At 46.8% G+C, this 27275-nt stretch overlaps 3 protein-coding genes across 6 annotated transcripts in view; 1 reads left to right on the plus strand and 2 right to left on the minus strand.

Moving 5' to 3' along the window:
* Window positions 1–10179, minus strand: part of ETFA (electron transfer flavoprotein subunit alpha) — a 39236-nt gene extending 29057 nt beyond the window's left edge. For 2 of the 3 annotated variants that reach the window (XM_048317998.1, XM_048318000.1), the window contains exon 1: window positions 10123–10179. In XM_048317998.1, the coding sequence (XP_048173955.1) occupies window positions 10123–10164 (42 nt within the window). In that variant the 5' untranslated portion in view covers window positions 10165–10179. Of the gene's footprint in view, window positions 1–431; window positions 512–10122 lie in introns of those variants that run through there. The other variant, XM_048317999.1, reaches the window with a different exon arrangement.
* ISL2 (ISL LIM homeobox 2) lies at window positions 9686–12701 on the plus strand. Its single transcript, XM_048318006.1, has 6 exons — window positions 9686–9827; window positions 10889–11078; window positions 11269–11528; window positions 11639–11922; window positions 12022–12192; window positions 12325–12701. Exons 1-6 carry the CDS (start codon window positions 9770–9772, stop codon window positions 12439–12441), a joined length of 1080 nt encoding a protein of 359 aa, XP_048173963.1. The 5' UTR covers window positions 9686–9769; the 3' UTR covers window positions 12442–12701.
* A 1932-nt stretch (window positions 12702–14633) lies between these two features.
* SCAPER (S-phase cyclin A associated protein in the ER) overlaps window positions 14634–27275 on the minus strand; it is a 136340-nt gene continuing 123698 nt past the window's right edge. For both annotated transcript variants that reach the window (XM_048317987.1, XM_048317988.1), the window contains exons 30-32: window positions 19310–19501; window positions 16659–16710; window positions 14634–15071 (exon numbers count right to left, since the gene is read on the minus strand). In XM_048317987.1, coding sequence (XP_048173944.1) covers window positions 14977–15071; window positions 16659–16710; window positions 19310–19501 — 339 coding nt within the window. In that variant the 3' untranslated portion in view covers window positions 14634–14976. The remainder of the gene's footprint in view (window positions 15072–16658; window positions 16711–19309; window positions 19502–27275) is intronic.

Consider the following 27275-nt stretch of genomic DNA (forward strand, 5'->3'; position numbering starts at 1 on the left):
TTTAGAAGTCTTCTCCACCTGTTGCTCAGCTTGTCCTGCTCAAGGGTGGATGCGAGCGAGCACTCCCAGAAGTTCAGCACTTCCCTATGCCTACGTTAGCTTTCCACACGGGACAACAGTCCCCAACTCCTGCCTACTGTGACCGCTGGAAGGGGCTTCTGGAACATCCCGTGTCCACTCGAAAACTTTATTTTTAACAGAGTGGGAGAGAAGTCCAGCGGAGGAGTCCGACCCCGGCGGAGCGGGGCGCTCGCCCCTCAGAGATCCCCTGGACCACCGCTGCCGGGCAAGAGGAGCTCGGCCCCGCGCCCCTCCCCGCGTCCCCTTCGCCCCACTGGGCGGGGCCCGCACGGCCGGGGCGGCGGGAAGGCCCCGGTCGGTGCGCACCACGCGGCCGGAGGGCGCTGCCGGAGGGCTCGCCCCGCACTCACCGCCCGCCGCAGCCGCTGCGCCACCGCCGCCTGCAACATGGTTCCGCCGGCCCGCACCGCACCGCGCCGCTCTCGCGAGAGTACGGCCAGCCCCGCCCCGCTGCCCCATTGGACCGACCGCCGGGCCAATGGGCGGCAGCGGCGGCGCGGGCGGAGAGGAGAGCGCGGAGTGTCCGTGTTCCGCGCCCGCAGACTCCGCACCGCCTGCCGAACCTCGCACGGCCGGCTGTCCTCCCCTCTCTGCCCGGCTGCTCTCCCCTGCTCTGCCCGCTGACGTACGGCCCGCTGTCTCTCCGAGCGGCCCGCTGCGGCTGCGTTCCCCTTCAGCGCTGGCTGTGTCCCTCGGCCTGCTGTCCCCCCGCACCATTGTCCCCGTGCACAGCCGGCTGTGACCCCCTGCACCTCCCGCTGTCCCCTCGCACAGCCGCCTAGCCCCCCGCTCCGCTGTTCCCCCGTACAGCCGGCTCTGTCCCCCCGCCCGGCTGGCTGTATCCGCCCGCCCCCTACGCTCTGGGCCGTACCGGTGGGCAAGAGCGAAGTTGCCGCTGCCGTAGGGGGCCCGCCCAGCTCCCGCGGAGCACCTCGAGGGGAGCGGACCCCGCCCAGCCCAAACTGACCAGGTACCAGCGCCAGCCTCCTCCGGCCGCCTTTGCCCGGTTCCCCTGCAGTGCTTCTGCAAAGGGTTAAAGCCTTTAAAGAGAAGAAAACAACAGAAAGCCGAGTTATGCCTTCAAATGCCGGTGCTCCTTGCCAGATCCTATCCTAAGCCAGTGAAAATGTGCCTTGCAAAGAGAAAGAAGGGAAAAGTCTTAATTTGCGGCTGTGGAGCCAAGAGCAGCCTGGGAGACTATGGCCCCCGCCTGTGGCTGCCCATGAGCTGCCAAATTCCCCCCGGTCACACTCCCCACACCACGAGATGCAACAAGAGCAAAAGAGATAATGTAGGCATGGAGTGCATGGCACACTGGAAAGGCCAGATAGCACGGTGCTTCCAAAATGTCGCACCCCACCAGTTGTCCAAACCACACCGAAGCTTCAAAAACCAGTCAGGTATCACCAGCCCTGGATGGCATCCTCTCACCAGGACAGATTTCTGGCTGCCTCACTCACATCCCTGTGCTTGGCCCCAGGCAACATTAAGCAATAGCTCATGAGCTCTGAGTAATTTATAGATCTATTTTATTATTATTATTCTGATTTCCCAGAACCAAGGCAAGACATCTTGTGCCTGCCCCTATCATGGCACTAGGGTGCCCCAGGGACCAGAATGAGACTTGCTGTTTTTCCATACCTCCAGATTTTTTTCTGGGTGGCAAGGAGAGTGATTTTTTTAAAAATGAAGCAAAATATTTCAGGCCAAATTCACTGCTAAAATGTGTGCTGTGGCTCTCTGAAAACCTGATGTCCTGGAGAAGCTGGCAGGAGCTGTCATACTGGACCAACTAGTCCTGCCAGCCCAGGAGCCCCAAGCACACATGGATTTGGGACACTCCAGAATGGAGCTCCCATCCCAGAAATTACAAGATGAGCCATGAATGGAGTTTCTTCCTTCCCATCCTGAAGTGGTTTAGAGGGGAAAAAAAATCAAACACAACCCCCCCTGAGCAATTATGGCCATTGGACTGTTCCTCCAAGAATCAGCGGTGATCTGCAGCATGTCAGTGATTCGTTCTGCATTACTAAGTTGCTCCATAGGAAAGCAAAAGGCAGATTGATCAAAAAGGCTCTTCGACTTTGCCACAGTCTTGGCACAGGATAACCTCTAAAATTTATTCTGTCACATGATTTTCACATCAGATGCCAAAAAGTGCTGCTTTACAGCAAAAGCTAACCAGGTCCAGCAACTCAAGCATCTAAATGGACAATTGACTTCATCTCAAATCTCAAATGTCTCTAGAATAGAAGAAAAGCAGCTGTCCTGTATATTACAGCTTCCTGGCCCCCCAGCATTACCTTAACTCCTCAAGCCCCAAAGGAGAGCTGTGAAGGGAAGAGCTAAAGGAGGTGGCAAACCTCCTTCAGGGCCTGTGCCTGATTATACGGATTAAAGTAGCTCCAGGGCTGCTCTGACTTCTGCCTGGTCTGGCTCCACCCTTCAGTCCCCAAAAAAGGAAGAAAATGAGTGTTTGGAGCTGCTTGTGCATCACCTGATCTCTGCAAATGACCATGTGAAAAAAACCCGCTTGTTTATATGAAGATGAGGGGGAAAATGGTTTTGCAGAAGCCACAGTACCCTGAGAGGAGTTTAAAAAGAGGATAAATATTTGATGTGGCTCTTTATCACCAATTTGAATGATGGTTAAGGTGCAGTGTAACTCTTCAGAGATGTGGTGTTTTATACAGTATAGAGATCCCTACCTGCACCCTAGGTAATCCAACAAAAGCAACAACAAAGTCAAAAAAAGGGTGCAGAATAAGAACATCCTTGGCATCCTTAATTTGCCCATTATGTCTTTTTAATTGGGGTGTTTTATTCATTAAAAGCATGGCATGTAATTTCATAATCCTATTTTAGGCTCCAAAACTAAGCTTCCAACATGCACATCTCATGCAGACGAAATCTTTACAACAAGTGTACATCTAAAAATTCCAAGTCACAAAAATAAACAAAGTGATCTCATTCAAGTTTGGGCTTTACTACCTCACACTAAAACAAAAGTGAGCTACTATCAAAATTAACTATTTGCATCATAGCCAAGAATAAATTGATCCTTTCACTGTGTATCTGGCTTCATAGCACACATATCATATTTTCATGAGCAGAGTGACATTGCCCCTCTTTAGGTCAGATTTTGAGGTGTAGTATCACCAATTCAGAGACATGACAAGCTTTTTATTATATTTTCTGTTTATAATTTTGATTCAAATACTCAGCAACACTTCAGATGCACAAATCCTTATTGAAACTGGCTTGATGCGGATTACAGCCTGAAACACAAAGGAAGTCTTTATCACTTATGGCCAGTGTTTTAGGAGCTTATAACTGTAATCAGGTAGGGATTATATCAGCATGATCCATACAAGCTGAACAGTGGCAAAAAGCTTTTTTCTATTTGACCTTCCCATGACAATAATAAAAATGGTAAAACGTACAACAAACAGGTGCCACTGAAGGTAGGGTTACTGTCCACTGCAGGCAGAAGTTACGACTTTGTATTTTGAAAGAAAAAGTAGTCATTAATTAGTGGAAGCAGATCTTTGTATGGTGCATTGTTATCCAGGATTATTTCATTAGGATCTGCTGACCCAGTTTCTGCATTGGAAAGAGAATTACATTTTTTCACACTATTGGGATTGGGGGAAAGAAAAAGTAATAACATAGATTATTCAAACTTTTAAAAATATGTTTGCAGACAAGGACAGGTACCTGTATTGGTATCTCTACAGAAGCCAAATGAAACAAGGACCATAAAAAATATGTAATCATGTCTTCCCTAGAATCGGATTTTGGTTCTCCTGAAATACATAATTCCTAATTAAAACATATGGAATCCAGCTAATACAGCCTCATGACTAAGGGATTTAGTGAAGAGCAGGAATTTTTTTTATCACTGCTATGATGGTCCTCTCTGTCACAGGTCATCCTTAGCTTACTCCTCCTTCCATCACCCTGGGGATAGCTGACTCAGATAAATTAAAAGAGCTTCATTTGGGAAGCTTCCCCAACACACGAAAGGATTTGCCTCCTAATCTGTCAAAATCCAATAACGTTAAAACAACTGCAACCTGCTTACAGCTCAGCAGGACCCTCAAACCGATGGGCAGGACCCACAGCCCAGCACTGGACCAGTCTAAAACCCACCTTGGAAGCAGCACCAGAAGAGATCTCTGCTGCTGAAATATTTTATGCCCGAGTGCTGTGAGGTCACAGGTGGCTCAGCCACCTCAGGATGTTGCCAGTTCCCCTGCGCTCACCCCTTGCCCACAGCCATGAATTGTACAAAAGGAGGGATGTGCTCTCTGCCCCTCATCTCACTCATCTCAACACGTCTGCCATTGGAGGTCCTTTATAATAGAACACCACCACAGGTGTGCTCAGTGCTCTGCTCAGATCACCTTACAACCACTCACCTTCATGACTCAGAGCAGCAGCTGGTCTTTCATGAGGCTTTACAGAAGCCTTTGGAAGGAGATGATGCCACAAGCCTGCTTACAAAGTGGAGGACAGAGGAAAGAGCTCCCCCTAAGCCACCCCATAGCAGGGACAACCCTTCTAATACTGAGCCTACAAAACCACCACAGAAAGGTATTTTCTCTTTTTTATAAACTACTCTCTCTTGCTAATAATTTCCATGTGGCAGTCCAGTAACAAGGAAGTCTGGGAGTAACATCATATCACATTTGCTGCATATTCCTAAAGAACAAGATCACCTGAGGAGTTCAAGAAACTCCTTCTACCAAGCACACAGGCAAAACGGGACCCTTATAACCTCATGAAAGCAAAGGCTCAGGTTACCTTGAAAGGCAATTTGTCCTGCCCAGGAGTGATGGTGGTTTGTGTGGAGGACAAGGGAAACAATGCTGGTGAAAAGAGGTCTGCTCCCCTCCCAGTGCAGACACCTGGATGGGGTTTTGTGACCTGCCACCCTTCTTCTGCATACAGCTCACCTTGTTGCTAATGGCAGATGTGTGTAAAATCTTCTGACAGGTTGTACCAGCATTATTTTTTAAAGAGGTAGATGGGTTTTTTGCCCATTACACTGCTGGAAAGGAATCCAGATGCCACTGTATTCCTGCTCACACCAGCCCAAGCCATTCCTGCAGCAGCAGGGACAGTCACTCCAGGGGAACAGCTCTTTCCATGCCCCTAAGGACTTTTCAGGGAAAGTTGCTTTTTCCTTTTTTCTTTCTGTTTCAGGTCAGTCAATAGCACTTTTGTGTAAGCACAGCAGCAGCAGTAGGCTTTGTTTTCAGTGTTTTGGAACCTGCTTGATTTTTAATATTTTTATTGCAGAGCCCATTAGGGAGGAGCACGTTCTGGTGAAGTTACCTGCTGCTTACAGCACCTGGTGACAAAGGCTAATGCACCTCCTGCTTGCCCTGTCACAATGTCTGAGATGAAGTCTACAAAGCGTGCAATTTACCCATTGGCTTTAATCCTGCAGATAATGGCATAACGAGATCCAGTGTCTGGGGGTTGAACCTAAACTATACCCTCAGTTGTCCATTCCAGTGAAAGTAGTTAACAAGCAGGATATGAGAGCGAGGCAGCCTCTCCTGCACTGGCAGGCAACACCAAGACCAGATGCATCTCTGGGACACATGTCTGAGGTCAACCATAAATTAACAGGCTCACTGTGAGGGAAAAAATAATAATTCTGGGTCCAATTGCATGGTCTGGTATGAAGGAGGCCAGAGGAGATGGGCCAATAAGTCTTTTCTGAACTCATGAACTTTCTGAATCCTTCTTATCCGGAGGGGAAAAATGGCAAGGGCTCCCTTTGCCATGTTACCATGGCTGATTCTTAATCACAAGCAGGACTGGCAGTAGCTCTTGTGCAACACCACTTTCCCCAGCGCTGGGCCCTGTTCCCCTGCAATGCTCCCAACCCCTGCTGGTCTCAGAAGAATTGAGCCCAAAGCTCCACATAGCAATTCAAATGCATCACCAGACATTAGGCCACCGGGTTAACCACTGTTTAATTTCGTCACATTTGTTTGTGAGTTATGTACGTGCCTTTCTTTTGTCAACATCTCCTTTTAGAAAGGATATTGATTTTGTTTTCAAAGGCTTTCGAAAATAAAATGAATGACTACATTCTAAGGAAGAGTCATTTTCTCAACAGCTGTAAATAATTTATTGTTCGCAACCCACCCAGATCAAAAGATACTTCATCAACTGATGTGGCAAAATCTGGTGCAAGCTGCATTTCCATTATCTCAGATCCAATTAACCATTTGGAGCAGACTAAAACATAACTAGATCAATCCAGAATCAGATTAATATCCAATCCATAATCACATTAATCACAATCTGTCCATAATTAGCCATCAGATAATCCCATTGGACAGGAGGTGACATGCAGTATCCCATTATCTCATTAATTAACTATTTTCGGTATCAGACATTGTGCCCAAACACGAGGAAATGTTTTTTTAAAGGAAGAATGGATAGGGAATTCTCCTTTTGCTACATCCACCCCATTGAAGCTCCCAGTATCTCAGTGTTGGAGTTTTACAACCTTTCTTTGTTTTGGCATATTCTACTAGAACCAAGAGCCGGTTTTTTGAGACACATAATCTTTTTAATAAAATATGACTATCTTAGGAAGATGGATAAATAAAACATTTGTTTCATGTGAACAAGTTTGTGAAAGAAAGAAAATTCTTCATCAAAGGTTTTGATGGTAACATGATAACAATAGCTTTGCAATGCTAAATCTTACTGCAGATGGTTCCTGTCCTTTTTTGTAATGTAAGTGAAATTGTGTTCCATCTGTTTTAATTTTATAATGGACTTAATCCATGGTTGGCTCTGAAAGAATCAGCATTTACTGCCTTTGCAATCTGCTGCAAACAAAAAAAATAGTTACTGTTTCCCCCTTCTAGAGGGAACTTGTATTTCTATTTGGGAGCAAACCCCAGAGTTGCTCTGTAGAGAACAGAAAGTACCATTAGCCGGCCTCACCCTGTGGCCAGGCAGCCCCTGCCAGCTCTCGCACCAAACCCAACCGGAATTGCCCCAAAAGAGATTGGAATCTCTGGACAGCGGGTGGAGGAGAGCAAGGAGTAATCAGCGTAGCAGGAGAGATTGCATTTGGTTTTGACTAGCAAATGTGTCCAGCAGTTCCAAGTTACCTGCATGCAGTCTTCCAGAGGTGCCTCCTGGACTGAATTATTCCATGATTTTATGATGTGCTTTCTCTTACGCTCCCTCAGATGAACCAACAATGAACCTGTTTGCTAAACACGTGGTATTGAGTTGGTTCAATGCCTCATGGCATGCCTCATTACCCGTAGTCATTTTAAAACTTTTTGTATATCACATAGAGGAGGTGCAGGGCTTTCAACATTTGCCTGGCAAGTAATTTTTTGGGCTTTTCTACTAAACTGCCTGTGCAGCACTGCCTACTCTGTTCCTTCCTGCCTGGTTGTGAAGCAAGTCCAGTCCAACCATACCTGCCTGGTGTCAGCACATTGCTCTGTACAGATACAGGTGTGACTGCAGCACAGCTTTGCATAGGTTTGGAAAAGTTTGGCTGGCTCAGCTGTAACTTTTCTAATTCCTAAACTGATGGGAGGTTTGGGAGAGCAGAAAGGATCCTGCCCTCGAGTGGGAAAAGGGTGATGCAACACAGAGCATCCCTGCCAAGCTGCTGTATTCTTAGATATGTCTCATTCTCCTATCACTCTGACATTTTTGCATTTTGTTGTTAACACATGCAGATACTGACTCATCCAGGACTCTCTGAATTGTGGCTCAGGCTGAAGTCACCCTTCTGTATCCTCTTTTCTGCAGGGTGCCCAGGCATGGACCTGTGCTGCCCCAAAGCAGTGCTGTGGAGGTTCCCATCACCTATCCCTCGGGGTCACCCCCGTTTGAAGAACCAAACAAACTTTTCCAATTGCCTTCCTACCTCTCATCCCCCACCCAGCTCTGCCACTGGCAAGCGAGCCACTCTAGCGGCAGGCAGCAGTCAGACCACAACCCCCAGCCGGCGCCACACAGGCAGGGAACACGTGGGCTCACCCTGCCCTGAGGATGTCACTGCTACACCGCACCTCTGCACCTTCGTACATGCCGGGGCAGGCAGGGATACCGAAATCCCTTGGTGACATGCGTCCCTGCTGAAGTGGGTACTTCAAATGCCATCCATCCTCCTTTTCCCCGGAGCTATTGTACAAATTTAAAGGTTTGCTTTCAACATTTGGGGTCCTCAAAGGGGGAGCAGAGGCTCTGGTCAGGCTTGGAAAGCGGGTCAAATAGTGAATCACCTTATCCAAAGGGTCCTCTCCCCCTCCCCAGCTTCTGGGTTTTCATACCTGCAGGGTGCCTGACTCGAACAAAAGACAAGTGCTTCAGCTGGAAAAACCATCCCGCCTTCCTCCTCTGAGAAAAATGAGCGCAGTCTGCCCATCCTGAGCCAACATCTAAAGTCACCATGTCCTTCCCAAGCCATACAGGTTGGCAAATGCCTGTCAAATTCCATGGGTAAAATTAAAAAGGTGGTTGCATGGAAGAGAAGGACAGGACCAAAGCCCCAAGACAGCGGTAATCTCAATTCCAGCATGTAGAAGCTTTCCCGGACCTTATGAGGTACTCATGCTGCTGTGCTGCAAAGTCTTTGCGAATTTAAAACTGAGTCAAAGGCCACTAAAGTGCTCTCCCTGTTTTTCTGCTACTGCACGGGAACCCCATGGAGACCGGGGGGAAAGAGGGAAGAAAAAAGAACAGAAGGCATAAAAAAGCAACGAAGAGGTTCAGCTGCGGGAACAGCACGGAATTAGGTGCATGAAAATGTGGTAAAATACTATTTTTCTCCGCTATTTTCAACTCGTCACGGGGGTGCTGCCCAGAACGGCCGCCCCGACGATGCCATGGGTTCTGTTCGGGTCCGTTGGGGCGGCTCTCCCGCACACGGGCCTCAGCAGGGAACTGCTCCGCGGGCGCGCAGCGTCGCGCCGGCGTCCGCCGCGCAGCCCCTTCCCGTCTGCCGCGGAGATGCTCCTCTGCGCAGCGCCGGGACTGTGCCGCCGCGCACACCCGAGGGCACCTGCCAGCGGCACGCCGAAACGCGGGGAAAAGAACAACGAAATAAAATGCAAAGGAGAAGAGAAAGAGAAGGAAGAGGGAAATAAAAGGAGAAAATAATAGGCGAACTAAAAGTCAAGGAGAATAACACGGAAAATAGAGGAGGAAAAACAACTAAAATGAATCTCCTCCTCGGGCTGTCGATGCCGCCGTTCCCTGCGCGCAGAGGGCCGAAGCGCACCGCGGCGGGCGGGCCGAGGGTCCCGCGGCCGCCCGGGGCGAAGGGCGCGGAAGAGCTTTCCGGCGGCGCACGGGGCCGCGCGCCCCGTCCGTGCCGGCGTCGTGCGGCTCCGGGCCGGGTCCCGCGGGGCGTGCGCCTCGCTCCGCGCCCGCCGCGCGCCCATTGTTCGGCACCGCCAATCCGCGGGCTCTCCCCGCGGCCGCCAATCGCCTCCGGGGGCCGCGCGGTGAGGTCAGAGCCGCCCCCCCGCCCGCGGCCGCTGCGCGCTGACATCACGGCGCGGCCCGGCGGGGCGGGCCCGGGGGGGCGGGCGCGGCCCCCGCCCCGCGCCGCGCGGGTAGTGGTGGAGCGGCGGCTCCGCATCCCGCATCGCGCATCGCTGCCGGTGCGCAGGGGGCCGCCCGCATGGTGGACATCCTCCTCCCGCGGCCGCTCCCGGGCGTCATGGGGGAGCCCTCCAAGAGTAAGTGCGCGCAGCGCAGCGGAACGCGGGGCCGGGGCGGGCGGGCGTGGGACTCTGCGGATCGAGCTCCGCGCCGCCTCTGCCGTCGGGTGGATTGGCGGACCGCGGGCGCGCTGACAGCGCTGGGAAGGGCTGCGGCTCCACGGCCGGCGCGGGCGGCTGCGGGCTCGGCCCGTGGCAACTCCGGTGCCGCTATTCTCGTTCGTGCCTAGAGCTTCCCGGCCCCGTGGCAACTCCGGTGCCGCTATTCCCGTTCGTGCCTAGCGCTTCCCGGCCCCGCTGCCCCATTCCTTACCGAATGCATGTCCCTTTCGGCTGTCCGCGCTGCTGAGCTCATTTCTTTCGGCTGTTTCCATTTCTTTCTCTGTTTCCTTCTGCTTTTCCTTCCTTTCCTTCTTTCTCTTGTTCTCTGCCCGTTTTACCGTTTTTCTTTATCTATTTCGTGTTTCAGTTTGTCTTTTTTTTTTCTTTTTAATTTCTCTTTCCGGTTTTTTTAAAATTTCTTTTTCTTTCTGTTCTTTTTTGGTTTGGTTTTATTTTTCTTTCTGTCTCTTTGATTTCATGTCTCTTACTGTTTTCATTTGTCCATGCTCCCATTTTAACCGTCTCTGGGTTTTTGCTGCTTTTATTTCTCATTCTGTCATTCTGTTTTAATTTCTTTTTCCTTCTTTCTTTCCTTCCTTCTTTCTTTGTTTCTTTCCTTATTTCTTCCAAGTTTTCCTCAGCCGTTGTTTTATTGTTTTTGTGTTTCTGCTTTTATTTTCCTTTTCCGAAATTCTACTTTTACGTCTCTGTCTTTCTGCATTTATTTGCATTGATCAAGTTCCTGTCTTTTTTTCTTTTCCTGGCAGTATTAATTTGTTTCCTTTCGTGTTTCCATCCCTTCTGTCCGTGTGTCCGTCTTCATTTCTCTTTCTTCCTATTTTGGGAAAAAAACCCCAAACAAAACAGAATAAGAAAAAAAGGATAAAGTGTAAAAAAGAAAAAGTGCCTTTCCCTAATTATTGGCCTCTGCTCTGGTATACCGCTGGCCCTGACCGTACTCCGCTCGCTCCCGGCAGGGCGGCCGGGGCTGGCCCTGTGCGCGGGCTGCGGGGGCCGCATCCAGGACCCCTTTCTGCTGCGGGTGTCGCCGGATCTGGAATGGCACGTCGCCTGCCTCAAGTGCGCCGAGTGCGGGCAGCCCCTGGACGAGACCTGCACATGCTTCCTGCGCGACGGCAAGGCCTACTGCAAGCGAGATTACAGCAGGTGACCCCGAATGCGCCAACGCTCGTTAAAAAAAATAACCCAGACCCGAAAAAGCACAAAAGCCCCTTAAGCCCCCCGAATTTCCCCCAACGAAAACCCGACTCTCGGCTGCTGCCCGCCCCCGCGGCACCGCCTGGAGCCGCCCCGACGGTGCGGCCGCGGGCCCTGACGGCGCGTCGCGTCCCCGCAGGCTCTTCGGCATCAAGTGCGCCCAGTGCCGGGCGGCGTTCAGCAGCAGCGACCTGGTGATGCGCGCCCGCGACCACGTCTACCACCTGGAGTGCTTCCGCTGCGCCGCCTGCGGCCGCCAGCTCCTGCCCGGCGACCAGTTCTGCCTGCGGGAGCGCGACTTGCTCTGCCGCGCCGACCACGGGCCGCCCCCCGACGGCGCCGCCGCCCGCGGACCGCGCAGCCCCGCGCTGCCGCCGGCAGCCGCCGCGCACCTCGCAGGTACCGGCTCTCCGTCGGGGCGGGCGGCGGGGCGGGGGGAGTGTCCGGGGGGCTGCGGCGGGCGAGCGGGCGACGGCGCTGACGGTGCGCGCCCTCCCCGCCCGTCGCAGAGCCGGTGCCCGGGCGGCCGCCCGCCCCGCGGCCGCCGGCGCACAAGGCGGCCGAGAAGACCACCCGCGTGCGGACGGTGCTGAACGAGAAGCAGCTACACACGCTGCGGACCTGCTATGCCGCCAACCCGCGCCCCGACGCCCTGATGAAGGAGCAGCTTGTGGAAATGACGGGGCTCAGTCCCCGCGTCATCCGCGTCTGGTTCCAGAACAAGCGCTGCAAGGACAAGAAAAAATCCATCCTCATGAAGCAGCTCCAGCAGCAGCAGCACAGCGACAAGACGGTGAGCGTCCGCCCTTCCCGCCGGGGAGGGAGATGTGGGTGGGGGGCTCGGGCCCGCGGGCTCGGGCGGCAGTCGCGCTGAATCCCCGTATGCCCGCAGAGCCTGCAGGGCCTCACCGGGACGCCGCTGGTGGCCGGCAGCCCCATCCGCCACGAGAGCGCCGTTCAGGGCAGTGCCGTGGAGGTCCAGACCTACCAGCCGCCCTGGAAGGCGCTCAGCGAGTTCGCCCTGCAGAGCGACCTGGAGCAGCCCGCCGCCTTCCAGCAGCTGGTGAGCCGCGCCGGGCCGTCCGTCGGGCCTCAGGGAGGCGGGCAGATCCCGGCCCGCCGGGTCCGGGAGCTGCGGGAGGGGAACGGGGCAGGGGGCAACCGTGCCGGACCCTCACCACCGCTGCTCCCCCAGGTCTCCTTCTCCGAGTCCGGCTCCTTGGGCACCTCCTCCGGCAGCGACGTGACCTCGCTGTCCTCCCAGCTCCCCGACACCCCCAACAGCATGGTGCCCAGTCCGGCCGAGACGTGAGGCGGCCCGTCCGCCCGCCGCCGCGGGACCTCCGCATGCCTGCGCTCCCTGCATGAGACACCCGGCCCCGGGCCGCTCCCAGAGCGCCGGACAAACGCCTTTGTTTTTTAATTATTCTTATTTAAAAACAAACAAAAAATATGTTACTGACGGCCAAAAAAAGCACCGGGATCCTCGCTGCCTTCACCAGACCGGAGAGAGAGCCCCCGCCCTGGTTATTTCGTTGGTTTGGGTTTTTTCCCTGCGGATTTCGATGTTTCTTTTCCCCAAAGAAACGCGGATTTCCCCGCCGGAACCCGGCACGGTGACAGGCTGCCTCGCCCTCCGCTTGCGCTGGGGACGGTTTTTCTTCCCTTTTTGAAAGGGAAAAATAAATTTAAAGAAAACCTACAAAAGGGGGAGAAAGTCCTCCGGCGTGCGGCCGCGGAGCCGGCCTGGACCTTCCTCCGCGGAGCCGAGCCGTCCATCCTCATCTCACACCCATGCCTCTCCCGGGCCGTGGCGCCCGGCCCCGCACGATCGCTGGAAAAACGGGACACGGAAACGAGACTTTTTAGCGGGGAAACCAGTACTAATAATGTTAAGTTATCAATGGACGAAGGACGGATTGTTTGCGCCTTTAACGATCAAAAGTAAGTTATTGTTATTTATTGTCAGAGTCAGCGGTTGAATAGTGGGATTAAATATTTTGGACTTAATAAAAAAAAAAAGCAAAAATGAAAACAAAAATGGATTTAAACGAAAAGAAACAAAAAACCCCTAAAAAAAGTCGAGGGAGGGCGGCGAAGGGGTATCCCGGGCTCGGAGGGGTGCGGCCGCCCGCATCGGGAGCGGAACAGAGCGGGTCGGGACGGGCACGGCCCCGGCTTCTCTCGCACGGCCTCTCCGCAACGCGCTAATCGGCTTTCAGAACCGGGGCCGCTTATTTATAGCCGGGGAGGCGGAGCGCAGGTTTCCCTTTCGGAGTAGCCCCCAGGCTCGCCCGGGTCGTGCCCGCACCTGCCGCGGTGCGGGCCTGGCTCGCCTCCTCCCTGAGGGTGGCGGGGGGCTCCCCCGGGGCGGCGGAGCGAGGGGAGCCCTCCTCTCCCGCGTGTCCACCCCCCCGACCAGACCCAGGCGGCGACTCCTTATCTGCCTCTGGCATCACCTGCGAGCGCGGCGGGGCCGCTCCAGCTCCCGTGCCCTCCCTTTCACTCGTGCGGGACTGTTCAGGACCAGCTCCCCGCAGTATCGCAGGCCCGGGCAAGCTCAAGCCACGGCGAACCGCGCCCCAGTCCCCATCCCCGGGCACCCGGGGAGCGGGGGGAGAGCCGAGCCCTGCCGGAGCCCTCCGGGGCGCAGGGGATGTGCAGCGCGGCGTCGGTGCGGCTCCCCCACCCCGAGGGGCTGGGGAGCGCGTGTGCAGGGACCAGGCTCCCAGGCGAGCTGCCGTCGGGGGGCACGGAGCGGCCCGGCCTGCGGGGCCGCCTCAGCCCGGGGCTGCTCTGCACCGCCGGGACGGGCAATTTCCCGGCTGGGGACCGGTGATCATGGGGATCCTGCCGCCCCTCCCAGCCCCGCCGCGAGGCCCCTGCGTTTACCTGGCTCCGTCCGGGTCAGGACGTCCGGGCTCCGCGCGTTCTTCCCGGGCCTCGCCTCAGGACCGCCGACGCCTCAGGCCCGGGCCGGGCCGGGCAGCTATGTGCGGCGCGGGGGCCGCGGCCCGGGGCCGCCAAGACGGGGCTGTCCCGGTGCCGATCGCGGTCCCGGTCCCTGCTCCGGCACCGGTCGCGGTCTCTGCCCGGGTCGTGGTCCCGGTGCCCACGGGCCGGGATCGGCGGCGGCCCCGCCGCAGCGCAGGGCCCGGGGTGTCGCGCGCCCCCTCACCGCCCCCCGCGCGCGCTCGCGGCTCAGCTGCGCGCCGCGGAACCTCCACCGCTCAGAGAACATCGTGAGGCTTAAACAAGCCTCGCTCAAGTCTAACCGAGACGTTAAAAATGCATGAGGTCTAAAAAATCCTTATTAGGTGACGTATCCTCAATCACCCAAAAATTATAAGCAAACTTTCCCCAGGGCCAGATCTGACGAATTACCTTGATTTGATTCTGATTGACTCTTGATTAACGAAAAAAGACATCTTATGAGTCTTTTTTTCCCCTCTAAGCCGTGTTGTTTATGGTAATTCAAACACACTGACAATTATAATGCGGAAGTCAGACAAGACAGAATAAGTTATTTTATTACAAGATATATAGAACATATTTTCTCTATTTGCAACCTTATTTCAGCAGTTCTGCAGTGCAAGTCCCACCACAGGGCAGAAAACACCAAAATCATGACATTGGATACATGAACGAAATAAACTCAAATTATCAAAATTACAAAACAGAACTTGGAAATATCTACAGTACTTAGGATATAAATAGTGCAAATTATATATCTACAGCATAAGTATTTAGAGTATCAAAAACGTTTCGGAACAGCGTTTTAAAGAAGGTAGTCAGCAGGAACTGGTCAGTGTGATGATGTTAGGGATTTAAAAACTAAATACAACTCTTATTTTTTCAAGAAGAACTGTCGAGCTTCTTCCCAGGACTGCCGGGGGAATCTGTTGGACAGTTCAAGATAATCTTGAGAACTGAAAAATTTTTCTGTTGAAGACAGAACATAAAATTACCAAGTTATTCCCTCTTAAGATAAGATGGCAATAAAACAAGAATAATGAATGTGCAGCCAATTTGAGATACTTTAAGACATTTACTCCCCTCCCCCATCAAAATCTTCTCAAACCATGGGGTGACACTTCTGCAGAGCTCAGGACACCTACGCTTGGCTTTAAGAATGGGGGCAGAGGCTCTGATGAGCAAAGGCTTCCATTTTTAAGCTGATCAGGCTCTCTGCCTATGCAGAGGAACACTATACATCTTTACACACTTCATGTTCTTGGACCCACCGGGGACTAGCTCAGCCTCGTTCAACTCTGGGCAGCCTCAGCAGCGTTTTCTGCTCAGCAGTTTTTTTTCTCCACAAAGGGCTGCAGAAGAGTTGTGCTCCCAACTCCCCAGAGCTCACAGCACGAGTACAAATGCAGCTTTCACTCCTAAGAGTGTGCAGTGACGTGGACAGATTTCACTGCGCGCAGGTTTGAGGGTCTAACCCTCCACGCAGCACGCAACTGTTTGTGCTTTCAGGTTTTATTCCCGTCAGTATTATTATTCCCATTTGTTTTTGGGAACACTATCCTTCACATTCAAGTGATATAACGGATAAAATAATCCTGCTTACATTGTTATTAAGTCAACTTTTTTTGCAGCTGGGGAATGTTTAGAAATCACACTCATATGTCACCACACCTTTGTTTAAAAGTTCATCCAGTGTGAATAGCGAAAATAAAAAGCAAGTTTTCTGCCTGGATTTTAGATGTTTCTTGAGCAGATTCTCATGCAAACACAATCCTGGAAAGTTTGTGCTGCATGACGCTGCTTCAGACTGAGATGTCTAATGTTGACAGTAAAAATCTCTATCAAGTTACCTTAATTTTTTAATTTATTTTTAAACAAAAAGTTCATGCTTTAGACCTAGAATCACTCAACTCCTGGCAAACGTTGAGCAAAATGGTGGAGGATTTCTACTTGTTATGAGGGAGAAGTGACTGAGTGTCACATTTTATGCACGATATGGCTACTCAAGACCAGATGCCCATCAACACTTGAATTTCAGATGCGTTTAGCAAGTAACAGCCATCTCAGCTGAGAATCTTTCAAATGTTTAGCTTAAAAAGGTTGACTGCATTTTAAATAATATTTACAATAACTGAAGGGGAAAAAAAATCATGACTCTTCTGCAAACTGACAAACTTTAAAGGACAATTACAGGACAGTATTTTAGAGTTTTTTGGCTCCGTGGGTGTATTGGCATGGCTGCGTGGCTTCTGCAACCTAAAACTCTTGAAGGCAGCCTTTGTATCAGCTAATTAAATATGTGCAGGTACAGTATCACATTTTAAGACATGATACCACACAGCATTTAATAAAGACTAACAGTCTGAATCCCTGATACGATGAGCAGCAGACTGGAAGACACGTATGTATAAATCAGGATGTAAGCCGGGGAGCCCACTCCCAAACTGTAAAATTGTGCTGCAATTTACTGTATTTCTTTTAATCAATGTAGATTCAAAAAACTTTAATCACATTTTGTTACCCAACTGCTACTCTGTTACACTGCAGTGAACATACCCCTCTGCTGAGATAACTGACTTTCCATTTGGCCTGAGCTCTGTGCAAAATCCTGGGGGGGGAAAACAAACAAAAAAAAGACATCAGGTTTTCAGATCTTATATCTAAGGAATTAAACCAACATTTTTAAGTCTTCACAGTCACTCAAAAATACTAATACTTTATGTAGTCTGTAAATTAATGAACTCCGGCTTGTTTGCTATGTATTATAACAGAATACTGCCAGCACTTAAATTCTGTAATTTATAGTGGATTTTTACACACTTATTTAGACCTGTTTTCAAAAAATATATTTTTAGTATACAACAGAGAATCCAAGGCTTTAATGTCTTCTTACAAAATAATTGTGATTTCTATTTACCATAGCCGTGTTTCTGTAAAACAAATGGTGTTTCAGATTTTTGCTCCCGACTCCAAATACACTCTTACAAATTTGATGAACAATCCCCATTTCAATGGCCGTGCTTCCCAGTGACCTGGGAGCCGGAGGTGCTGATCTCCTGGGAGAATGTGGAGTTGCTGCCCAGCGCTGCTGCCCCTGGCAGCCAGCTGTGCCCCCAGCTGTGCCCCCAGCTGCGGGGGGCTGCCGCGAGCACCCAGAGCACTGTGCAATCCCAGCTGCTGTCGGATGTTGGGATGCAGCATCCTCGGAGCCAGCACGGACACCAACCTCACCCGGAACCAGTCAGCTCCCCACTACAGATCCTACGTCTTGTTGGAGTACCCACCCAGCAGAATACTGAAGAAGGTATTATCAGACATAAGATACAACACAGCAAATCATGGATACTCCTGAATGTTTCTACTTACTTCTGCATATCTCAAAACAGAAGTAACAAAAACAAACCGGCTGATGCAAACTTCAGATGATGGAAACACATCTATTGGTAGGGAGGTCGCTGTAAAATGCAGCAATGCTCTTCCTTTGATTTTTGCTGCACACATTTAACACACTGTATTTAAGTGTTATATTCGTACACACCACCAAACTTTTACGTAAATGGGACTTCTTTTTGCGTTCCCTGGCAAAGGAAGAATCTCATTTTCTAATCTCGGGGCAACATTTTACAGTCTTTCCCAAACCTTCTACTGAAGCAAATAAGAGATCTGCTTCACAAACAGCAGTGAGTTGAAATAAAAGTAGAGAGGGAAGTCCCTTCTGTGTGTGCAGGATATCAGCATTCCTTGCATCCTGCCAGAACTGCTCTCCGTGTATGCATGTGTGCAAGATCCGGGATTAGACTTTAAAACAGGCAAAATACTGAAGGACCAGTGAAGGCAGCAGTGACAGGACACTTTACAGCACACACAACTCTTCCATATTTTAATAGAACACCTTTTTTTAAAAGCCTGCAGGAATAGTACACGGACTTGCCATCTGGGATATAACTCTAACTGGAAATCAAATTAGTAACATTGACCCTTATAAATATACTTATGCTTTACTGTAGCTACTGGGGATTTTAGTGCCATTGCATCTCTTATAGAACAGAAATCAAGGTAAACAACCTTAATTATTCATATAGGGAACATTCTCCTCCACTCTTATGTTTTTTAGCTGAAAAAAACCCAAACAAAACTTGCTGCACTTACCAATAATGCACAGTTTTTTTCCCTACCCCAACTTCTACACTAAAATCTGCAGTTTCACTATAAGAAAGTAAAAAAAGATGAATTATAGCTGTGTATCTAACCAGAAGTTCATTACTGTATGGCAAATATTTGAATACTAAGTTCCAAACTTCTTTTAAAAAAACTGCTATGCAATTATTTTAGTATTAAAAGGATAAAAAGTAGTTGCACTCAGAAGTTTGATGTTATGCAAAGACTTCTGGTAAATATTTAGTTCTTGTACTTTCTCTCTCAAACGCATGTAGCCTATTCTTGGACTAGCTGTAAAGCATTAAGGGAAAAGAGTTTGAGTAACATTTCTTTATCAACAACAGTAACTTTCAGGTGACTGATACAGGGTTACAGACTCCTAAAAGTGTATTATTTTTAATAGTAGAGTATTCATGAAAACTGCGTTTATTCATTGGAAACAGTCAATAAAATGCATTAAAACCATGAGGCATGCAAAAAATCTGATAGATAAAACAGCATATAAATTTAGACAAAGGGAAGAAAAATACTGCAAATCCTTATTCAAAACAGTATTTCTAATGACCTTGGTGGCTTACTGTCAAAAATAAAGATTGCAAGATTAGACTGGTAACATATGTTTTGTGTATTTTCTGCATAAAATATATACACTTACCCAGTTCTCTGTAAATCTGTGGTACACAGTATACAACTGTACATTTGTACGTAAACACATTAATATAGCAATTTCAGATATGCTATAAGTGCAGGAATTCTTGAAAAAAAATATTTTAAGATCTACATCAGATCTTCCCAGTACATCCAAGTAACTTTAATAAAAACAGGATTCTGCATGGATAGTGAGAACCTGAACTACTCAGTAACCTTTTAGTGTGATACGGTGCCTCAAGTACAGGCGCAATCTGTGGTTTGAGAAGAGCTGCAGAGAATCTGAAACTACTTCACTGCTGTTTGCTTGTTTTATTTAAGTTAGCGATCCCCACACTGAGAGCAAAGGCAAGCACAGCACTGGCAGTGCCCCTGCGCCTGCCACAGCACTGCAGAAGTACCTGGATGAAGGTGGCGAGTAAAACACAGCTCATCTCCTGCTCCAGGATGATCTTGTTCTGAGGGTTATTGTAACAAGCAGCTATTAGTGATGGGAAAAGCACTTTGATTAAACGAGGATCACTGAAATACTGGAAAGGCAACTGGCAGAGTTTTTGCAGCACCGTGGGGTGACGGCCAGATTGTACAATGATCTGAAAACACAAACAGAACAAAATAAACCACGTGATCTATCTGCTCTTCTCTTCCTCTTAACCACCAAGGGTGCTGAAGTCATGCTAAAAAAATGAGCATGGATGAGGAGTAAGTATTAAAAATAAAGCCTATAATATTTAGTTCAAATAACTTCTGTTTCAGTGTGCAAGTACTATTTTTACTGTGGAGTAACACAAAAAATACAAAGCTCTGAAAGTTCTTTTTTCTGTATCACCCAAAAAGACAGCAAATAAGCAAGGGATTAATTTACAGATTACAATAAAATAGATAATTTAATACCTTAATTCAAAAGACAAAGAATTATAGCACAGGGACTATTCTAAGTTAGAGCTATGAAACACAAAACCCCAGTGCCTGCCATTTAAACACACTAAGCATGGGGGGAAAAAAATCCAGAAGGAAATCACCAGGATTTAAAAAACCCTCCCAAAGCCCGACCATCCTTTCCTCGAGCTGGCAGTTCAAGAGGACTGTGTTTCATGGGAGCTGTCTGCCACGCGTTCTCAGGCACCAAAAAGAAAAGGGGATTGTGAGCTGCCCAGCGAGAAGTTTCTGTAAGGAGAGACTCGGAGAGATCCTCCCATCTGTATTTCTTATCTCAGTTTCTATCAGTGCCATTGGCTCTAAAAGGAGAATTGTTTAGATAAATGGGACTGTTGTCATGAAGAAGGCTAAGTTTACAACTGTATACATCTGAAGAAATACGGGCAATGCTATCACTGGTCTCCTACAAAGGAACCTTTCCAATTCACTTGATATTCTTATAAAATCTTTGCGATAAACTAAAAAATGCCCAAATCGGATCTGTTCCAAGGAACCTTGATTAGACAATTACAATATGAAAGAGCTGTTTGACCCAAAGTTGGCTTTTTGGCATAGGAGGAAGCTTCTATAAGGTTGGAACACTGTAAAACTGAGGGTCACGACTGTAAATTGTACTTGGAAAAACACAATTTTACAGGTACACACCCAGACAAGACTGCATTCAAATTAAAACCAGAAGGACAGAAAGAAGCAGTTGAGACTACAGAACATAAATTACAGGGATTTACAAGTTTTCAAAGCACTTTTAACAATACCTTCAGAGCACACACTAAGTTGATAATGCAGTTCAGTTTAAAAACAAGATGAACAAAGTAATAGTTTACATTTTTTCAGTTCACCAGTCAAAAAAGACATTAAAAACCTTTCAAAATACTGGTAGCAATGTCTTAATGCCCTTAAAGACAGGAGGAATTTTAAAAAGACAGCCAAAAAAAGTGACAATTACGTATACATTCAGACACTGTTTTGAGGAAAATATCACTGAAGCATTTGAATGATTCTAAGCTCTCAGCTCCCACCCTGTAAGCAAGAGGTGCCCTCCAAGTTTGGGAGTACTGTTGAAATTTTAAATTAACCAGAGTGGTTATTGTACTGTTCTATTTTTCTGTGGTAAATTCTACAATCAGAAAAGTATTTAAAGTCAATCATAATTGTACTAAAATAACTACAATTGGCATTTCTGATCCAGGACAGAACAAGAGAACTCTTGATTTCTTTTTAATGGCCATCATACCCTTGATGAACAGGCAGAGGCAAAGAAGTTTTTGGGACTTTTCCTTTTTTAATTTCACAGCTCATTTCCTTTACCTGTCCTAAAAATGCCACAGATAGTTAGTGAAGTCCTGCCAAACTCACAGTGCAGATATCCAAACAGCTTCCATGGAATTATTATTTCGTTATCTTTTTCTTTTCAACAGTTTTACTATTACTACTATGATGTTATCAACATTAAAGATAGGAAGGTATATACAGGGGTTGCTGACTGTTTTAATCTGGTATTTATCACATATGGAATCAATTTAATGATTTCAGCTCATTGTACTAATGCAGCTACTAAACCTGATACACTGTATTATGTACTCTGAAGAAAAAAACCCATGAGTCACCCTTTACTGGAAAAAAACCCAATCAAATAAAACCTGCAGCAGAGCACATATTCCTTGTTTCACTGTCAATGGGTGGAGAAAGTGAAGGCCAGCGCTTGACTTAGCAGATAAACAACAAAGAAAACAAATAAAAACCTTGCAGTTCTCTCTCTTGATTTTTTTTTTTCCCTTTTAAACAGCCACTTGGCTTAATAATCCCAGGGAGTTTTACAGGCTGGAATATGGAATGTTCATCTTACAAACTGCTCTCATACAAGATACAAACTCCTTACTGAAACGCAGCTTGCCTCTCCTCCTGCCATATACTGGGATCCAGATGCATTAACCTAGAATTAGCTTTTCTTGTTGCTCTCCCTCTAGCCTGAAAGTCAGATATGCCTGTCAAATGTAACAAGATCCTAATTAAATCACTGCATTTCTGTACAGCCAAGCATTTAAGCACCTGCTTAACTTCAGCTATGTGCCTATGCTTCATTAATATTTGCTTGTGGTTTTCTTTTTCTGAACTGAGACCTATCAAATTAGTCTAAGCTACCACTTTTTTTTTTTTTTATCCCAGAGCAGGCAACTCACATTAATGTTTTCTTTGTTTCCTTTTAAAATGTTGCTTATTCTCAAAATTTATAGATATTCATTCAACTTTATTGGTTTTGCCTGTGCTTAGCTGGAATAAATTCCAGCTTACCTTAGCTTATTTATGGCCCAACATGTACTAAATGTTGGAACAATCCTCTGAAGACTCAAACAACGCACAGGTAGGAGACACAGCAAATAGGTTTCTGAAATGCTATTTCATGAAGAATCAAGGAAGTTTCCCTTTGTGCCACCAGCCAAACTCCAGGTCCTGATGCATTTTGGAGGTGCAGCCCCTGTTACAGAGCATGGTGAGAATTCAGGTTTAGCACACCAGAAAGCACTGGCCAACACTGCTCTCAATGTAAAAGCCTGCTGAGAAGGAGAGGCTAGAACAACTCACATCCTCACCTCAGGACTACAATCCCCCCTGGTTAGTGTCTGTCTGCATTTCCATGTCTCCCACACCACGCATGCTACGCCTGCTGCATCCACAGCTGACTGTCCGGCACCATGAGTGATGTGGTGACCTGTGGGAACTTTTCACTGGGCAACACCTTTCAAGGTTGCCTATCAGTAACCTTCTGTCACTCCCACCAGTTTATAGCCTTCTGCAGGTCCTGCTAATTTGCTTAATCTCCAACAGCCTGCAGGTCAGGCTCTCTCCTCTGCCCTACCAGCAATCCCTGCTCCCGTGTGACTCTTTGGGAAATGCACTCTGCTCTCTCAAGTGCAATAATCATCTCCATCCACTGTACTGGTATTTCTGAAGTTTATCACTTAAGAAAGCATGATTCATGATTTCTGAAGTCTCTAGATGGAATCCATGTTCTCCTCACGTTTACCCGGGCCAATATTCACTATGAAGTGTATTGCTTGGCCATTTGCTGCAGTTCTCGCTGTGAAAGCCTGAAGCAGTATAAAAGTCAGTCTTTCAAAACAGACTTCAATGACAAAAGCCAGCAATATGCCACACAGCACTTGAGCAATAAAATAGGACAATCAATCAAAAAAATTAAAAGCTCCATGTGGTACGAAACAGTAATAAAGTTGTGAGGGGAACTCATCATTCCACTGGGAGATAAGGCTTCCCCTGTCACTTAGGTAGGGTGTCTGGCCCCAGACCTGAGGTGACTGCTGGAAGGATTTTCCATGCTGGATACTCAGTTCTTCCTTGTATGCCCACCAGGACAGCAGCAGCAGCCTTCCTCTCCTGCACTGCTTCCTGGCACCTTGCACAGGAGAACTTCCCAGGACTGAATGCCTTTTATAGGGAACTAACAAACCATATGAACCCAAAAACTTGGGTGTGATTTTCCTCTGGGTAGCAAAGGGGAACGCTGCAGCTCATTTCATTTTTCAGTGAGCTCCAAGGCCCCCAAAATAATGTTCTGATGGTCCTGCAGGAATGAGAATCATAAAAGTGCAGCTCCTTTCCTTCCTTGCAGGGAGATAATGAGTAGCACACATAGGGGCAACCTTTGCCTGAGAACTAGCAAGAGAAAGATGTTTTGCTGAACACCTCCTAATTCTATTTACATACTGCATATACACATATTTGTACTTCACTTAATCTTTCTCTGTATTCCTTTTATCAACAAAAACTACCATTACTTTAAAATGCATATGTATGTGTTTTTGTCAAAGGAGGGTAAAAAATCCTCCTAATAGGATCCAGAACTTTGGAATGGTACAGCAATGATACAGAATGTCTCAGCAGTTACATGTCAAATCAGATGTAAAATCTTACCAATTCACCAGGTAATTTTACAGAAGACTAAAATGAGAATCCTCTTGTCTTTGAAACTATATTTTCATAATGAGGAGTGTACAAACACCTTTTAATAAACAGGATTTTCATTGACAAAACTAAAATATCAGCCAGAAAGTTGAAGAATGACCGTATGTAAAATACTGAACAAATGTTAGTTAAATTAATGTGAATTGATAATTCATATATTCATATCATTCATGTATTCATATGTTCTAAATAGACATGTAATGGAGATGCATGCTAGTAATTTATCAAGAACTAGCAGTTCAATTAAATTACCCTGGGAAGATTTATTATGGAGTAGCATTTTTGGTGACAACCTGAGTTTCTTTTTCCAAGTTGTAACTGCATTCAAAAAACAGGAACTAATTGAATTTAAAACTCTGCTTGCAATCTTCCAAAGATTTAAAGAAGATTATGATCCCAGATTGGTTTCCAATGGTTCTATGCATGTATGTTAAATGTTGTCAGATATTTTATTACAGATAACAAAATAAATGGTACAGTGTCAGACTAAGAACTTTTTCACTGCTTGTGTACTACCCAAGGTTAGTCCAGGATTACTGCAGACTGGAAGTGCTGATTTTTAGAGCAGTATTTAGTCTAGTTCTACTGGTGGATTTAGGTTTTCTTGCTTCACTTGAACATTTGCAGCTCTCTAAAGACATTATTCACGTCAGTTATTTCTGTCAATATATACAATAAAAACACTGGAATTATCTTTTAAAGAAGCTAATTCATTTTCTAGTCAGATAGTAAGTAAGTAAGTAAGTAAGCCAGCAGCAAACTTTTGTCTGTGCAAGAGCAAAATAAAGAACTGAGAAGTGATTCACTTTGGGAAGAAACTTTGGGAGCAAAGGAACAGCTGGCACCAACAGCACTGCTGGGGCACACCAGAGCCACAGGGACAGGGGCATGGCCAAAGCACAAGGTGGAGTCAACAGCCAGCAACTGAGCTGCCATCTGAGCCCCTGGCAGTGCCTCCCGCCAGCAGAGGGATAGCACCACCATTCCCAGGGAGGCAATGGAAACCACAGGTGCTTTCTGCAGCCCATCAGTTTCTTTCATCCACAGAAAAAAGGGAAAATGGACAGCAGAGAAAGGAAAAAGACTGCCAAGGAAAGAACTGAAATCTGTAGGCACAAACCCAAATGTCAGGTTTTGAACAAAACCTTACAGGTCATCCAAGTGCACTGCTCTTGTGTGACTAACCCTGCATGAAAATGCCATGTTCTTAGTAGTCTATAGTCAGGCTGATGGTTTTTGTTAATTTTGACCAAATGTTAGGAGTTGTAACTCTTTTATCACGTGAAAACTGAGACAAAGTTATACTAATATGGATACAGGAAAATGCAGTTGGAAACTTCAGAACTTCCTAAAGCAAAACCTTCTTTGGCTCTTGGAGAAAAACCTGGCAGCGAAACGGTGTGTTCCACAGGTATTTAGAAACAAATACGGTGCTTATCACTGGGAGCTGAATTAACTTTCTAGAAAAAGATCCTTCCCAACAGAATTTCCTTTTATTTTTATGAAACGAAGCATTAAAATGTACCTTTCTACTTGCCTGTGCTCTTCTGCTATGATGTAGTTCATGTTCAGATGCAATTTTCTTAGAACAACTCAGCCTAAAAGGTTAATGGTTCTCTGAGGGCCACTCCCGCCTTCCTGCACTTCCGAACTTCAACATGGCCATTATAAATATTAGGATCTTAAAATGGTAGTTGGTATGGGAACTACTAATGTTTCTTTTCCATGTATTTATCATTTATATAAATGTCAATTCTAATTTGCACTAACAACTAATAACTTCATTGAATAGGAACTGTGCATCTAATTTCTGTAAAAGTATTCCATCAAACAGTTAAATCTCTTTGTTTGATGTCAGGTTATTTACAACTTTGTAAAAGAAGTAAGTCTTTATATCAGTAGACCAGAGTTTCTCTTCAAAGTTAGATCTGCATTATTTCTTTGCTTCTATATAAACAGATCTCATACTGCTAGTATTTAATCAGCAGAATATGTCACCACTTAGACTCTTCTGCTGTTTTAAGGTCAAGCTCTTTTCTTTCCATTTTGCAAACTCCACTATTGGCAAAGCTCTGAGCAAAGAATGTTCTAAATTCCTCCTAGCATTTCTCAGGAATCAGAGCACCATTTCCATGCACAAAAAAAGTTCCAGAATGCTACATTCAAATTTTAAAATAAGAATTTTGTCTATTTGAAAAATTCCAGTGTTTATTTTCTCAGCGTCATGCCTAAGCTTTCAGAGAGAAGATAAGGGAGTTCACGAATAACATCAGTCTTCCTATAAACCCCATTCTAAGCATTGTCCTTTTAGAGCTCTATGGTTTAAGCAGATTTAGGGGTACTCTGTGTATAAATCACAGAAAAAAATTTTCTCATCAGTTTTTGTGTAATCATCCTAAGACATATGGACATTTAAGACAGGACAAGGGCCAACTACCAGGACAGCAATGCATTGAAAATGTAAAAATGTTTATCAAAAGTGATGCTAGTGGAAAATCTAGCAAAAGAAGTTCATTACACAAAGCCTTTGAAAAAATGCAGCCCAAAATGACAACTAACAAGTCACCGTAGTTATAAGACAACAAATGAAGTATATATAAAATCATAAGATTAATATATAAGACTATAAGATTAAATTCAGCAATAAATAAATAATGTTAAATGGATATTGTAAAAGATAAACTTCATTACAATGTGATGAAAGGAAAATGGAAACAATTCTAATATGCATTGAGGTTACTTGTGAATTTAAAACATGTCCAGGCTACAGGATAAAATAGCAATCGATTAATATCTGACCTAGAAAAGGTATTAAGGAAAAGCCTAATTTCAGAAGTGATAGCATTTTAGCATTTATTACCATAAAAATAAACATTTAAATGTGAGGTTGTTCTCACGCTTAATGTTAATAACATACTTAAGGATCTTGTTAAACCGAAGGGTATCACTGCTTTCTAGAAAATTCTAAGCTTCACTGTTTCCACAATAATGTAACAGAAGATTCATATGTTTAAGTGTTGGCCTAATAATTTTTAATCAGAAAATATTATTATAGATCAAATGTATGAGACATACATATATTCTGTCAGATAAAATAAAAAAAACCCATCATGACACATCTCAAATTCTCAGGTATTATTCTGAGCCCTTAAGTGATTAGAATTAGCCTTTGTAGCCCTGCACTATTTTTGAAGAATCATCTTCACACTTAGATAATATCTTCAACTTCGATGATGAACCGCTTACAAATTTAAGTTGCTGCTTTGGGCACGATTCTCCAGTCATTCACACAGAATGAAACCCAACTGATCTGAATGAAGATGATTTAAAGGGTAGAGAAGAAACAGGATCAGTCAACAGAAGTTTAAGCTGCCTGCTGGCTGAGGTTTCCACCAGCATCCTTGGAAACAAAGCTAGTTTGGGTCAAAATCCCCAGAAGGTGTGAAT

The sequence above is a fragment of the Corvus hawaiiensis genome, chromosome 13 (genome assembly GCF_020740725.1).
Source record: "Corvus hawaiiensis isolate bCorHaw1 chromosome 13, bCorHaw1.pri.cur, whole genome shotgun sequence".
In the NCBI taxonomy this organism is placed as follows: Eukaryota; Metazoa; Chordata; class Aves; order Passeriformes; family Corvidae; genus Corvus; species Corvus hawaiiensis.

What these genes read in the sequence shown, in the direction of transcription:
- ISL2 (XM_048318006.1), top strand. Translation starts at nt 9,770, where the DNA reads ATGGTGGACATCCTCCTCCCGCGGCCGCTCCCGGGCGTCATGGGGGAG. An exon ending in AGCAGCACAGCGACAAGACG is followed by an intron (nt 11,923 to 12,021) that starts GTGAGCGTCCGC and finishes GTATGCCCGCAG; the next exon opens with AGCCTGCAGGGCCTCACCGG. An exon ending in CCGCCGCCTTCCAGCAGCTG is followed by an intron (nt 12,193 to 12,324) that starts GTGAGCCGCGCC and finishes CTGCTCCCCCAG; the next exon opens with GTCTCCTTCTCCGAGTCCGG.